Source organism: Thalassophryne amazonica, chromosome 17, assembly GCF_902500255.1.
Source record: "Thalassophryne amazonica chromosome 17, fThaAma1.1, whole genome shotgun sequence".
Taxonomy (NCBI): Eukaryota; Metazoa; Chordata; class Actinopteri; order Batrachoidiformes; family Batrachoididae; genus Thalassophryne; species Thalassophryne amazonica.
The window spans coordinates 12,080,448-12,097,345 of NC_047119.1; the positions used below are offsets into that span (position 1 = coordinate 12,080,448).

Sequence of the window (16,898 nt, forward strand, 5' to 3'; positions counted from 1 at the left end):
AAAAATCCTTTGTTGCCTAACCAATACATGAATTGATGAATGTATGTTCATGGAGTGGTTCATACATATGATATCAAATAAAAAGCTACCCATTATATTTTGTGCATAATCCTACGAATATCCATTTGTATGCATAAGACTTGTGCATTCAGTGTTCAGAACCAAGAGTTATGGTTAGAATAAAAACAACAAGAATAAGATGACTTCCTGCGAGACTGCAGTGTATCATCCATGCAGCAGAGACGTGATCGACTGCACTCTGCCATCCCTACAGGACCTGTACACCTCCAGGGCCCTGAGGCGAGCAAAGATGATAAGGTCCATCAGGACTAATTCCTCAAGACACAAAAACAGCTTCTTTCTGTCCACAGCTAGACTTAGAAATAATGCCAGAGACTCCCATTTACCCTGCCCACCCCCCACTTCCACAAAGTACAGATTGATCATCCCTCCACTGAAAGTTGCTGTACATCTGCATACGTTTGCACAGCCCCATTCCACTATGTTATTTTGATTTGACAGTGAACATAGATTTGCCCTTTTCTCTAGTTGACTCCTTCACTTCTTACAGACATATTTTTTTTCCTTTTTGTTTTTTATTGTTGTTTATGCACCAATTACTTCTTACAGAATATTTTCTTTTTTGTTTTTTATTGTTGTTTATTGCACCAATTACTTCTTACAGAAATATTTTTGCCTTTTTATTTTTATGTGTGTTCATGCACCAATTACTTCTTACAGAAGTATTTTTTCTTTTTAGTTTTTATTGTTGTTTATGCACCAATTACTTCTTACAGAAATATTTTTCCTTTTTATTTTTATTGTTGTTTATACACCAATTACTTCTTACAGAAATATTTTTGCCTTTTTATTTTTATTGTTGTTTATGCACCAATTACTTCTTACAGAAGTATTTTTCTTTTTTGTTTTTATTGTTGTTTATGCACCAGTGACACCAAATTCCTTGTATGTGATAACTTACTTGGCAATAAATTGATTCTGATTCTGATTGTTTTGGTCACAAGATTTGCCACTTTTTTTCATGTGATCACAGCCTCGTGGCTAACTCATATGCGGATTCTGATGAATGCTTCACGAGAATAACATGAATCCCAAATTACTTCTCAAGATATGAGAATGTGGAGGATGCGATTAAGGCTGGCATGCATGATTATTTTCACAACTGATTAATCAATCGATTATTTTCTTGATTAGTCGATCAGTTGCTAGGTCCATAAAATGTCAAAAAAGGTGAAAGTAGATGCCTTCAAAGGTCTTTTACTCACAGACCAAAAAAATTCAGTCTACTGCCAGAGAAAATTGAAGCAGCTTGCAAATTAACCAGCACAAAGATTAACATTTAAGAAGCTGAAATCAAATAATTTTGATGTTAAAAACAACTCAAAACAATTAATTGATTATCACAATAGCTGGTGAAAATTTAATAGTTGACCAATAACTGATTAACTGGTTAATTGTGGCAGCTCTAATGCACATAATGAGAAAATTTGCTGAAGTTCAGTGATATCAATAATCAGTCAAACCACTGATGTCTGTTTGTCCACAGTGAACTCAAACCTTTGGTGAACCTTTCCCCATCAGCAACTAACTGAATCCTCTTCAGCATTGTGGCTGTTCATAGCCATTGACAGGAAGCAGAATTAGCTGTGGAAACAGACTAAAGAATTGTGTGGGAACGTCTATATGTGAGCATGTACTGAATGCATCACCTCGAAGCAGTAGTCCTGTCCAAGGATGCTGCTGTGAACAGGCTTGATGATAACTTCGTCCTCCATACTTAAGTCCAGGGCTTCCACAGCGCTGCTAGGGCTGAGCAGTGACTCATGGGAGCGAGACTCCTTCAGCCTCGGCATTAGATGAGATCTGGGAGCAGAGAGGAAAGGAGAAGGGAGATTTGAGTCACCCTGCAGAGACTGGAAAGAGACTGAAGAGAAAGTGAGAGAGAGGGAGAGGGAGCATATGTAGCGCACGTACTGGCGAACGCTCATGGCGAGTGTGAATGAAGAAAGTGTGAGAGATGCAAGCGGAGAACGGATTGCATGCTTGACTTGCCTCAAAGTCAACGAGTCTTTGTATCTTTGCTCTTGTATCAGCACATTTGCTAATGGATGCTTTGTGGCCTCTCATTTGCAGCTTGGAACATCAATGAGTGAGACGTGTTAAGTGACATAGTTTAAGCGACACTGTGATAGAACACTTACCTTTTAAACTTAGTCATTTATCAACTCTGTCAGTCATCTCCGACAGTATGCATACATCAAACCTCTTCTCTGTCATGCACTTTATTCCATCATTTACCTAAAAACATGACCCCATTATATCTTGTTTGTCAGAGCAAGTAGCTCTTTTGCATAGATCTTAAACTACCAATAAATGTAGCATGTACATGTGTCTTGGTAACTTGACCAGCCCGAACCAATCCTGAACCTTTTTGCATTGATGCAAATGCTCCTTCGCAAGATTTCAGTATGTCTATGCAAGACGTTTTTGTGTAGCTATATCACAGAAGGCTGTGAAGTGATGCTTTTAAGTCTGAGCCTTGATCACAGATTCATTTGGAGGTGACAAAGCTTTGGTTTATACCTTCACCTGGAGGCCCTTCTGCACGGTGCACACACTAAAACAGAGGGAAAGACTTTTATACCTTCTATATTCTCTGCTGACATTCACTTAAAAAGTCCATGCAGATACAACTTTTTTGCTAAACTGTACAAGAACATTACAGCAAATCTAATATACAACAACAAAAAAAAACTTCAATCTGTTGGTTATGTTGAGTAAATACACTACTGAGGGGGGTGCAACGCCATATCCACCGCTATCTCAGTGCCCTCCTCCGGTGGTGGTGTTGGAGATCTTGGAGATAGGGGTTCAGATGATAGAGCATAGGATGCAGCCGGAGATGGAGATGAAGCTGTACCCCTTCTCCGGGTTGCAGTTTTCCTTCCTACTGTTCCTGTTTTCTTCCCTCTGACCATGCTTATCATGCTGTGCGTAAGTTATTCGTCACAAAATGGTGGCAGAGTGAGGCCAAATGAGCTTATGTAGAGGCGGCCATGTGATGGCCACATCATGGCTAAGTGTTGTTTGCATTAACGAGGTCCAACATGGCACCATACCCATACCTGGCACAACGTGACCCATACATGGCGCCTACAAGGATACTTGAAAATTAAGATTGACAGCTGCAATACGTGACCCATACGGGCATCATTTCATGAGGCTTGAACGTGGCACATGAAAATTCAGTAAGGTATATCTTATATATTATATTCCAATTCTAAGGTGGAACTATGCCAGTATACAAAGGTATATCTAAATATCTAAAAGGAAGAGTAAAATAGGAGAGTAGGAAACAGTAGAGTAGAGCCACTTATGTGCCTGGTCTTGAGAACCAGGGATGGTAGGTTGAAAAGCTTTTTTAATCCCATGGGACCTCTCCCTACCCACCCAAGCGGCTCAAAGAAAAAAAAAGTATATATATAATATAATAATAATAAGACATAAGAAAGATAGACATCACAGGAGAAGATTGTAGTATAGGTAATTTAGTATGTAGACTAGTAGTAAAATTAAATATAGTTAGTAGGCTAAGCTATAAATCTGGTATTTTATTATAGAAACAGAAGCTATGAGTGTATGAGTGTATTGGTATCTATCTAAAGCAGTGGTCACCAACCCATCGTTCGCGATCGACAGGTAGATCTATAAGCCTTTCCTAGTGGATCTCTTAAGTCTCAACCAATTTGGTTGAAACTGCCACAGCATATATAGATCTATGAACATAGTTTCATTCACTGAATGGGAATGCGGTCCCTGCTGTAGTTCCAAGATCAACCACCGTATGGGTTACAATGACCGAGTGGCACCGTATGTGTTCATCAAGTCCAAAAAAGAGCGAAGAAGAATAAGTTAAAAAAAAAAAAAAAAAAAAAAAAAAAAAAAAAAAAAAAAAAAGGCAATGGCAGATACCTCGCAAAAAAAGTCAAAGGCCTACCATTTTCATCCAGAATGGGAGGAGGAATTTATTTTTAACATGGTTAAGGACAAGTGTGCATGTTATGCCACCAACTGCAGGTGCTTTCTAAATGAGGGAACCTGCAGCAGCACCACGAAACCAACCACCCGAAGTTTAAAGACAGCTACCCGCCAAAGAGCTCAATTGGTCTAAAAAAGGTTGGCGAACAGAAAACAGCATTGAAAGCCAGCAGTTTGTTTTTCACCAATCCTTCAACTCAACACAAGGCTGCCACAGAAGCTTCGTTTCACATGAGTAATATCTTGGCTAAACACAAAAAGCTGTTTACAGATGGTGATTTGTTTAAAGAAGCCATGCTCGCTACTGCAGAAACTATATTTAACTCAAAGCACTCAGAGAGTGCAAACCTCCGCCAAGCCATGGGTCACTGACGCCATAACATCTACACGCCGTGGAATCATTGAACCTAAAAAAAGGTCTAACACTGATGTTTGCTCAGTAGTAAAAAAAGTTTCATCTGCTGTGACTGGATAGCATGTATCCTTAGCGCTTGGCATCACAGTTTATTGCAACTTGCACCTTTCCCAGAAGCTACTGTCATCTGAGCACTGATATTGATATTGCATGTGCTTATAGACAAAAAGAAATAAGAGACACATTTCAATGTATTATTCAACTAAACTGCAAATATATGAATTTTTTTTAACATTTATGAAACACTTCTCTAAGCAAGGCCATAGGGTCACTGACCCTAAAGAGATTCCCTCCTTGGCACAGTGATCAGTGTTACAACCAAAACTATGATACATACTCTTTTCTTTCCTTTATATTTGACTTCCTTGACCATGAAAACATACCCCTAGAACTTGGAATCACTTTTATGTCTTTATTAGTTCAAAAATTATTGTATAAAAACAATTTTTGGTAATGGCGGTTTTTCCTTCTGGATCTAGCTCCATAACATTTGAAGCTACATCAAATCTGATGACAAACGTACTGAATCAGTACACATTCAGCTACAATTTGGTGTTAGTTGTGCATCTCTAGCTTCATTGTGTCACCTCACACTGACACATTTTCCATTTTCCTTATATTTTTGCATATTCTGGATCACCGGATCTTGATTCCGATCATCACCAAACTTTGTTTGATAGAACATTTGACTATGTTACACCCTAATTTTTTTCAAGCCTTTCTGCCTTGTTTTTGTGGAGTTAGAAACTAGAATGTCAAAATTCCCCCTATTCAGCAATGGTGAAGAATCCTTTAAAAAATTCCTGGATCCGGATCGTGATCCGGATCACCACTAAAATTTAATCACTTGTTCCTCTTGTCATTTCCAACCACTCCACAAAATTTCATCAACATCCGTTCAAAACTTTTTGAGTTATCCTGCTGACAAACAGACAGACAGACAAACAAACAAATGTGACCAAAAACATAACCTCCTTGGTGGAGGTAATGACTTCAAAAACCGAGACTTCAAGAAACAAATTCTGTTTCAGAATGCTTAAAAGACCAAATTAACTCATTGCTTCAGAAAACATTCTGTTTTCACAAATTCTGAAGCATTTGGTCTTTCGAGCATTCTAAAACAGTGAATTATTTCTTGAAGCAAATGTGTCATTTATAGTAGTACAAAATATAAAGCTTGTTAAATCTTTATAAAATATTACACAAAAATATACCAAAAACAGAAAACAGTTCTCAATTCATTGAATTTCTGAATTGTATTCAAATAATATTCTCAAATACTGTTAAAATAAAGATTTTCCTTTTGGAAGTATTATTGTTCTTGTGTATTTGTGTTGGTAGATCTTGACTTCTTCTCAGGCAGAGATAGGGGATCTTCGGCTTAAAAAGGTTGGTGACCACTGATCTAAAGTAACTCTGCAACAACGAGGCAAACTAGACCACGTAGCCACTAGGTAACTCGGATAATGGGTCTGTAACAGCCTCGTATTCACTAATAACATGACTAACATCCTCATTTGTCCTCGTAGTAACTCATACACAAATTGCCCCACGCTATTTTTGATAAATTTTGAAGTTCACAAAATTACCGCCACGCTCAGAGATGAGCCTCGTCAGCTGAATCGTCTGCCTTTAAGAGCCACTATTCTCCCATGTTTCTTGAATAACTCAACTAGTACAAAAAAAAAAAAAAAAAAAATCATGCTCATTATTCATCATTCATTATTCAGTCTGACCAGAGCTTAAGACAGCAAATGCCATTGGTATTGTAATTTCTCCCGGGTCTTTATGTAATTTACTGCCCCTTACAAAGAACCAAATCGATATATTCCTCATTTTGAATATTGAAAGTCATGTTGAAAATCAGGCCTGGGTATTCACAGACAGAGTCCATCTTGTGAAAAGACTACGAACATGGCAGACACAATACTTTTATACAATGTGGGCGTTCCTGTAGGTTTGGTTTAGTCTATATGTTACTGGCTCTCACAGACAGGGGGAGCCGTCCCTGTATCTGAAACTTGCCCATGCGTGATGGAAGTGAAACATAACTCATGTTTAAACGTTAAACCAGATTTCTGTCACATTTTGGCCTTTATCTGGGCCTTGATTCCACTTTTTCCCCTTTCTTTTGCTCACCATCTGCCCCAGCTTTGTTTTATTAGTTGTTTATTTCCATCATGTGTTTATTCTATGTTCCATTTTCCTTTGCCACTTTGTTAGTTCTATTCTTTGGCCATAAGTTCAGTTCCATTCTAGTTTGTACTGCTAGGTTGTGTTTTTCATTGTTTATTTTTAGCTTATTTTTGCTGTTCTCATTTCTGTTATTTTCTGTTGTACTTTTTATGGAGCTTAGCTTTCTGTTAATTAGTTAGTCTTTGTTTGTTTGGTCATCTGGTTATCTTCTATTTTATACTTCAGTCATGAGTCATTTCCAGTCTAGTTTTGTCATGTTTAGTTTCTTATTATTACTCTCTGATTTATTCTCATGTTCATGCTCTGTGCTGATCTGCTGCTGGTAATATTTTATTCTGTCCTCAGTCTCTGTTTTAGCTCTGTTCATAGGTGTTTCCCTCACACCTATCTGATTATGTTCTCACTCCACATCACTGCACCTGCCCTAGTATCTTTGTTCCTTACATCACTCCCTTCCTCTCTATCTTGCACTGTGTTTAATCTTCGTTCACTGGCCTCACCCCTTCCTAGATTGTTCCTCATGTGCACCTTGTTAACTCCTGTCTTATTTAAACACCTCCCAGCCACCACTCCCCTGCCAGTTTGTTGTCTTTAGTACACATTCCAGCCTTTGTTCACAGTCCTGTTTTTTGCCAAGCTGTGTACCGTTTATTGCTCTGTTCTACACTAACATGCCTCTTGCCTCATCTCGGAACTCTGTGTTTGCTTGTGCCTCTGACCCCTGCTCATCCATGAATGCATCTCTGCCTAATCCTGATTGTACCTCTGCTCCGCTGCTTCATTACCTATGTACCGAACCTAGGCCTGGAATAAAGACCATGTTTCCTCTTACACCTAAGCCAAGTCTGGGAGTCTGCATTGCGGGTCCAGCTGCTATGGGTGCCGGGCAGTTGCCCGCCCTGACTTCCAATCAGATAACAAAGGCAAATACTTGATGACTAACATAAAATAAGGAATTAGCACAGAAATTATCTAACAGTATCATTTATGCATATGTTGTGTGGCTCAAGGAAACTAATGTGGCTAAAAAGAAACTACATCATTTAGGCACATTGGCTATATATTAAAATATAACACTAGCCCAGTTACTGTGAAAGATCAACCATGCCCGTAGTCCTGTGAGTGTCAGAATAGAAGATGAAAAGTACAATACTAGGTGAGAAATGGACGGCCACAATCAACATTCACATCCCCGCAAATAGGTGTAACTACTCTCGTAATGAGTGAGAACATCTTTTAATATCCTCAGTGAAGAAACAATTCCACACGTATTTACTTTTGTGGATTAAAAGAGCATTCCAGAAGAGCAGCAGTAATGGCTGATTAACAACCACATGGAGCTCTTTGTACCGTCAGCCAGTTTTGTCAAAAGCCGCAGCTCAGTGTACAATGGACAACTGCCTGAACGCCTGAATTTCTCGTCTTCTCACGCTAACCGCCTCTCTCCCTCAAACACACCCTCTGAAATTAACATTAAAAATATGCACAAACACCTCTGGGATGGCTTTGCGTGTGCAAATCCAGTTTTAGGGTTCTATACAAGAGCACAGCTGCAGAGGAAGTGCTTTGCGCAGAGCACTGCTTTGTGATTGGCTGACCAGGTTACCAGGCAGAGCAGACAGCGAGTTAGGATGAAGAGGATGGAAACGGGGGCTGGCTGCTGCAATAGAGACAGAAAGGGTGAGGGATTTAATGTGAGCGGTGTGTGTTCAGCCCACAGACCTGCACAATATTGTGTCTGCAGCTCATTGACTGAAACGAAAAGATTAACAAAGAGTTCAATGGGCCAAAGAAAATGTAAAAACCAGCCAGACTGTCACACATCTGTTGGATCAAATCAGATACACTGAACAAAAATATAAATGCATCACTTTTGTTTTTGCTTCCATCTTTCATGAGCTGAACTCAAAGATCTAAACATTTTCTATATACACAAAAGACCTATACCTTTTATTGTGGCCAGCCTAAGGCACGGCTGTGCAATAATCATGTTGTCTAATCAGCATCTTTATATGCCACACTTGTGAGGTGCGATGGATTATCTTGGTAAGAAGAAGTGATTCACAGATTTGTGAACAATATTTGAGCGAAATAGGTCTTTTGTGTATATCGAAAAATGTTTTAGATCTTTGAGTTCAGCTCAGGGGATGGCTACATGAACATTTACAAGTGACTAAATATTCTTGGAGTTCATTTGCATCAATCATGATAATGTATGGTAAAATCTGTGTGGTCAAGGGCAATTGTTTAAAACTGAATGATGGGGGAAATAAGGAGATTGGTGAGGGAAGCCACCAAGACAGTAAGAACGATTCTGAACAATTCCAGGCTTCTGTGTTAGTGCTTTGGAGAAAATGTGCAGTGAAACTTTTGTCTCTTGCGTCACCGGATATAAGAGGTCTGTCATTAAAGTATAGATCCTTTTTATTTTTTCAAAAACTATATGGATTTCATTCATATGTTTTTACGTCAGACATGGTTGAACCCTCGTAGGCGCATGCGTGAGTTTTTCCACCGCTGTCGGTGACGTCATTCGCCTGTGGCACTCCTTGTGGGAGGAGTCGATCCAAGCCCCTCGTCGGAAGTTCCTTTGTCTGAGAAGGTGCTGAGAGACTGGGCGCTTGTTTGATCAAAATTTTTCTAAACCTGTGAGACACATCGAAGTGGACACGGTCGAAAAATTAAGCTGGTTTTCAGTGAAACCTTTAACGGCTGATGAGGATTTTGAGGGTGATACTGTCGCTTTAAGGACTTCCCCATGGTGCGAGATGTCGCGCAGCGCTCTCAGGCACCGTCATCAGCCTGTTTCAAGGTGAGAAACTTCCACATTTCAGGCTCTATTGATCCAGGACGTCGTGAGAAGAACAGAGAAGTTTCAGAAGAAGTACGGTTTTCAGCATTTTATCCGGATATTCCACTGTATAAGGAGATTTTTTTAATGAAGACGTGCGGGCGGATTGCAGCGACGGCTCGCAGCTGCTGTGCCGCTCCGCCACAGGAGAAAACACCTCCTGTTGGAAGCCTTAGGACCAAGTTGGAACATGTCCAGCTGTTAACAATTTCTCATATACTCACTCCCCACTGAAAGCCATCAAAAGCCCGCCTGGATTTTACAAATGGTTATCAACACGGAGGTGTTTTTCCTGTGCCGCCGCACCACGCCGGCTTGCGTCCTGACACGTGGACCCGTCCGCACGTCTTTCATTAAAAAAATCTCCTTTAAACAGTGGAATATCCGAATAAAATGCTGAAACCCGACTTCGTCTGAAACTTCTCTGGTCTATCACGACGTCCTGGATCAATAGAGCCTGAAATGTGGAGGTTTTCAGCTTGAAACAGGCTGACGACGGCGCCTGAGAGCGCTGCGCGAAGTCTCGCACCATGTGAAGATCCTTAAAGCGACAGTATCACCTCAAAATCTCTCATCAGCCGTTAAAATTTTCACCGAAAACCAGCTTAATTTTTCGAACCGTGGTCCACTTCGATGTGTCCTCACAGGTTTAGAAAAAATTTGATCAAACAAAGCGCCAGTCTCTCAGCAACTTCTCAGACAAATGAATTCTGACGAGGGCGTGGACGACTCCTCCCCACAAGGAGTGCTCACAGGGCGAATGACGTCACCGACAGGCGTGGAAAAACTCACGCATGCGCACGGAGGGTTCAGCATGTCTGACGTAAAAACATCTGAATGAAATCCATATAGTTTTTGAAAAAATAAAAAAGGACCTATACTTTATTGACAGCCCTCGTAGAGTGGTGGAATGGCAACAGAAGGACTTGAAATATGAAATTGCAGCGATAGTTTGTCAGAAGGCCACATGCGAGACTCAAACCTTGATTTTGATCTGTTTTATTGTGTGACAACTTTGAAAACATTATAGGCTTCTGCAGTTGGTAATTGTAGAAACTGTACAGAGAAACTTTTGTTGTACAGCTTCAGGGAGAGTGGAACTCACGCTGAGAATTGACCTATTTTCCTAATGTGAAAATCCTTCTCTGTTCCACTCCACCACAAGGTGATGAGTAGGTGCTACAACATAATAAAGTTACATCGAGCATAGTTAACCAGTCACGCCAACAGAAGACCTAACTCCTTCAGAGTTGCTTGGTGCCTCTGTGTCTTCCTTCAGTACACACACCTGTTAACTCCTTCAGAGTAGTCTGGCTGTCTTGGTGGCTTTCCTCACCAATCTACTCACTGCACGTTCACTCAGCTTTTGAGAAGTGCATGGTCCAGTCAGATTTACCATACAGTTACGTACATACTGTTTGCATTTCTTAATGACTAATACCAAATAAAGCTCAAGACATATTCAGTGACTGGAATGTTCATGTATCCATCCCCTGACTTGATTAAAGAAAACTGGCTGTAAAGGTGGTGCTTTGTATTGAAAATATTACTTGAATTTTGTTTGTGTGTTTGTGTGTGTGTGTGTGTGTGTGTGTGTGTGTGTGTGTGTGTGTGTGTGTGTGCGTGCGCAGAGTACAGTGGTACCAAACATATGGAACCAAGTTTGCACTCCAAATGGAACCAAATTGCACTCTAAATGCAATGCAACAAAAATGGGAGGAATAATCAATGTCATGTGACGTACAAAGCACCAATCAAATGACAAGGACTGTAATTCCTGAATGGTGAATGTGATATTTTTATTAAATCCCTTGAATGAAATATAAACATCTACAGGACAAGCACATCTTGTTTGCTTCATTTCAATGCCATTGTGCTGATATCCAGAGGCAGAAATACAAAAATTGTGCCATTGTCCAAATACTTATGGCCCTTACTGTACAGGACAGTTTTCACATGAGTACTGCACACAGCTGGTGGTCCCTTGCTTGCCAAGAGAAGATCCTCTGGATAAATTCATGCAAAAACGGATTATAGCAGACAGAGGAATGCATTTTCCAAAAGGAATACATTCCTCAGTTGTCTGTGTCTCATGCAGTATCACCTTAACCTTAGCGGCAGAATGCTTATTTGTGAGTTCATAAATAGGTATGTTTATGGCACAATATTAAATTGTCATTTACGACCTGTTGGTGAAAAATTTGCATTTATGACATTGAATTAATGTTTAGCATGTTAAATCACATATGCTTCTATATCCTCCCATTGACACGCGGTTAATGTCAACCTCATCAAATAACAAGTGGCACTGCAAGCACGGCTCGGTCCTCATTTCCCCACCGGCTCTCTGTTTGGCTCCCTTCCCCCAACATCACATACTCTCAGCCAATGTCCTTCTTTGTCCTTTACAATCCTCCGGTACTGTTGCTCCCTCCTACCTCTCTTTAGCCCATTTGCTGTTTACCTGAGGTGGAAGATATAGTTTATGTTAGAATTCCTCTGCTCTGTCTGGTGCACATCTTTCCATCCCTGTTTCACTCTGTTTATGTACTTTCTTGGCCATAGATCAATCTATCCCTCTTCATTTTCAGGGCTTCATTCGAGCTCGCCAAATATTTCTATTGCTGTTCATCAGCTCCCGGTCTCTGCCAGTTTAGAAAGTGGGTCCGAAAGAGACACAGAGCTATATAAAGCCACATAGTAAAATACATAATTGAAAAGGTCAGACTACAGAAACCTTCCTTTGAAGGAAACCCATCAGAAGTAGAGGAGGTGTTGCAAACATCATTGCTCATTCTATTGCAATGCTACCTTATGTTTGAATATTTGGATTTTAGGGCATAGCAATGAGAATAAATAATAAGGATCCAGAATAAAGTGTTCCCTGTTTTCAGCTAAATGAGTTATTCTTTTAATCAGTTGTAAGTACAATGTGTAAATTGAAAAGATTATTAATCTGTTTTGCTACTGGGCAACTGAAAAAAAAAGCATTAAACTGTTATTAAGCCACTGATTGAAAAAATAATTTGAAATAACTACAATGAGCTGTAGATAACGTGTCTAATTAAAAATGCAAACATCACAAAAGATTAATTATGATGTAGTATTCATTCAGTTATATCTACATATAAAAATTACTGAACAAACAGTGGGAATATGCTAATAACATGCATGGGACACCTTTAGAATTCACTGTATTGAGAGTCCAATTAAATATTACCTTATTTCCACATTGTCTGAAAATAGTCATGGCAAGTAAAAGGCAGTCTAAGTAGTGCTTTATGAAATTTAGATAAAAATAACTACGGATCAGGAGTTACAACAGAATGAGGACAGGGTTACCTTTTACATAACAACTATGTTGCACATAAAACATGGAAGTTTCATCATCACATGGAGGCACCTGGAAGTTTCATCATCATTTTTATTTTCATGTTGAAAGATGTAGCACGTTAGTCGAATTTAGGTTATGCAACATTATTTGTGTTGAAGGCACATTTGCTAAAGTAGTTTTGGTGATGCTGTTTTTGCATTTATGTGCACGTGACATTGAAATAATCCACAGGCATATATACAGTGGAGTAAAAAGTATTTAGTTAGCCTCTGATTGTGCAAGTTCTCCTACTTAGAAAGATGAGAGAGGTCTGTAATTTTCATCATAGGTACACTTCAACTATAAGAGACTAAATGAGAAAAACAATCCAGGAAATCACATTTTTAAAGAATTTATTTGTAAATTATGGTGGAAAATAAGTATTTTGTCACCCACAAACAAGCAAGATTTCTGGCTCTCACAGACCTGTAACTTCTTTAAGAAGCTCTTCTGTCCTCCACCTGTTACCTGTATTAATGGCATCTGTTGGAACTCATCTGTATAATAGACACCTGTCGACAGCCTCAAACAGTCAGACTCCAAACCCAACCATGGCCAAGACCAAACAGCTGTCGAAGGACACCAGGAAGAAAATTGTAGATGTGCACCAGGCTGGGAAGAGTGACTCGACAATAGGCAAGCAGGTTGGTGTGAATAAATCAACTGTGGGAGCAATTGTATGAAAATGGAAGACATACAAGACCATTGATAATCTCCCTCGATCTGGGGCTCCACGCAAGATGTCATCCTGTGGGGTCAAAATGATCATGAGAATGGTGAAAAATCCCAAAACTACATGGAGGGACCTGATGAATGACCTACAGAGAGCTGGGACCAAAGTAACAAAGGCTACACACTATGCAGAGAGGGACTCAAATTCTGCAGTGCCAAGTGTGTCCCCCTGCTAAGCAAGTACATGTCCAGGCCCATATGAAGTTTGCCAGAGAGCATGTGGATGATCTAGAAGAGGATTGGGAGAATATCATGTGGTCAGATGAAACCAAAATAGAACATATATATATATATATATATATATATATATATATATATATATATATATATATATATATATATATGCACTACCGCATTTGTCGGGATCCATGGGCTCTAGATTTGATAGTGTTTATAAAATAGGTAGCTGACAATTTTCAAGGGTGGTAATAAATAATGGAAAGTTTCTATAATGATTTTAAATGTACGTGCAGGAAATTAAAGTGAGAAAGTTTTGTGAGTAATTGTATTTGTTATATGGCACATTTAGTTGCTGTCATGTTTTACAACTGGCAAGGTTGAGATATTTCCTTTGTTCAGAGCTTGTCTGGTTACCAGGGACTGATTAATGGTGATATCAATGTCCATTGTTCACTTTTTTTTTTACCTAATATCCCTAACTTAACCAAAAATATTAGTCCTGCCAACTTTCCCTTTTTGCAGAGTTTATCCTTGCATACGATACATACGATGCATACATTCATCATAAGCATACGATATATATGTCACCACTCCCCAGTTTCTCTGTGATTGAAAGGACATACACACATGAGACATACACATATGCATGCATGCATACATACATGTACATAGAGGCCACTATATATACTTTTTTCCACTGGAACACATTTTTAAAGTAATCCTTAGCATTACTGAAACAGGTTCAGTCATAGAGGAGAGCTGAAATATGTCTAAATGAAGTACATATTTTCCAAGCACACCATTTAAAAAAAAACAACATACCTGGTTACCCTTGCATACCATACTAGTAATAGTACACTATTTAAGAATCTATTCCATTGCATCACACCGTATCCTGTCAGCAAGTCTGTGGACTAGATTCCACTGTGCACTATTCAGCCCTGCTAAGCTCTGGTCAATAGAAACTCATTTAGGACTGAGGGTCAGGAGAGAGCACTGAAGAGTAATGGATTCTGAGTGTGTCTGGGGTGCATCCACTGTGCTTTGTGTCTGCATCCTGTAAAATGAGTTCATCTGATAGTCTGTCTGGGATCTGATATAGTCTGCAAACTCGGGTCCATGCAGGTGTCTGAGCACTTAAGCTTAAAAGTCGCTGGCAGATAGCAACACTGCAAGGGAAGACTGTTTGTGCTGCTGCTCGGTTAAAATTAGGCATACACGGTTGCTTCAAATAGCAGTTTTGAAGCTTGGAACAGCACTGTGCAATTAAAAACATTGCAGCAAAGTCTATAAAGTGTGTTTATATATATTACAGTGCATCTGGAAAGTATTCACAGCACAGCACTTTTTCCACATTTTGTTATGTTACAGCCTTATTGCAAAATGGATGAAATAAATTTTTGTCCTAAAAATTCAACACACAACACCCCGTAATGACAATGTGAAAGTGTTTTTTTTTTTTAGTTTTTTGCAAATTAAGAAAAAACAAACAAACAAAAAATCCCAGCAACGAAGAAATCACACGTTCATAAGTGTTCACAGCCTTTGCCATGACACTCAAAATTGTTCACAGGTGCATCCTGTTGTCACTGATCATCCTTGAGATGTTTCTACAGCTTAATTGGAGTCCACCTGGGGTAAACTTAGTTAATTGAATGTGATTTGGAAAGACACACCCCTGTCTACAAACAAGGTCTCACAGTTGACAGAGCACAAACCAAGCATGACGTCAAAGGAATTGTCTGTAGACCTCCGAGACAGGATTGTCTCAAGGCACAAATCTGGGGAAGGGCACAGAAACATTTCTGCTGCTTTGAAGGACCCATTGTGCACAGTGGCCTCCATCATCTGTAAATGGAAGAAGTTGGGCTCTACCAGGACTCTTCCTAGCTGGCCACCTGTCTAAGCTCAGCGACTGGGGTAGAAGGATCTTAGTCAAGGAGGCGACAAAGAACCCAATGGTCACTCTGTCAGAGGTCTAGAATTCCTCTGTGGAGAGAGGAGAACCTTCTAGAAACACAACCATCTCTGCAGCAATCCACCAATCAGGCTTGTATGGTAGAGTGGCCAGACAGAAGCCACTTCTTAGTTAAAGGCACATGGCAGCCCACCTGGATTTGCCAAAAGTCACCTGAATGACTCTCAGACCATGAGAAATCAAATTCTCTGGTCTGATGAGACAAAGATTGAACTCTTTGGCGTGAATGCCAGGCGTTGTGTTTTGAAGAAACCAGGCAACATCCCTACAGTGAAGCATGGTGGTGGCAGCATCATGCTGTGGGGATGTTTTTCAGCAGCAGGAACTGGGAGACTAGTCAGGATTGAGGGAAAGATGAATGTAACAATGTACAGACACATCCTGGATGAAAACCTGCTCCAGAGTGCTCTTGACCTCATACTGGGGCAATGGTTCATCTTTCAGCAGGACAACAGCCAAGATATCAAAGGAGTGGCTTCGGAACAACTCTGAATGTCTTTGATTGGCCCAGCCAGAGCCCAGACCTGAATCTGATTGAACATCTCTGGAGAGATCTGAAAATGTCTGTGCACCGACAATCCCCATCCAACCTGATGGAGCTCATGAGGTGCTGCAAAGAGGAATGGACAAAACTGCCCAAAGATAGGTGCACCAAGCTTGTGGCATCATATTCAAGAAGACTTGAGGCTAATGGTGCCAAAGGTGCATCAACAAAGTATTGAGCAAAGGGTGTCAATACTTACGTACATGTGCTTACCTACATAATATTAGATCATTGTTGTTTTGACAGCATTTTGACATAAGACGGCAACATGCCCTTAAATTGGCAATATCCCTGCAAATTTTGGGTACCCTATAATTTTGAGAAAATAAAAAATAAAAAACAGGAAACAAAACAAACAACAACTATTATTATTATTATTATTATTATTATTACTTATTACAAATTTAGTAACAACAGCAAAATAAACTTATGTTTTTCATGGAAAACCCCTGACTAGCATGACCACGTATTGTTTGTTATCGTAGTATGTGTCAGCATAGTATGTGTATACACATTTTGAATATCAGTGTATGAGTGCATGATCAAGCTTTCTTCATAATGACTAGTGGA

At 39.7% G+C, this 16,898-nt stretch overlaps 1 protein-coding gene across 9 annotated transcripts in view; it reads right to left on the bottom strand.

The window, feature by feature from the left end:
* The window catches only part of dab2ipb (DAB2 interacting protein b), a 516,250-nt gene that overhangs the window by 120,939 nt on the left and 378,413 nt on the right, over positions 1 to 16,898 (bottom strand). For all 9 annotated transcript variants that reach the window (XM_034193050.1, XM_034193052.1, XM_034193047.1 and 6 more), the window contains one exon: positions 1,731 to 1,884. In XM_034193050.1, the coding sequence (XP_034048941.1) occupies positions 1,731 to 1,884 (154 nt within the window). The remainder of the gene's footprint in view (positions 1 to 1,730; positions 1,885 to 16,898) is intronic.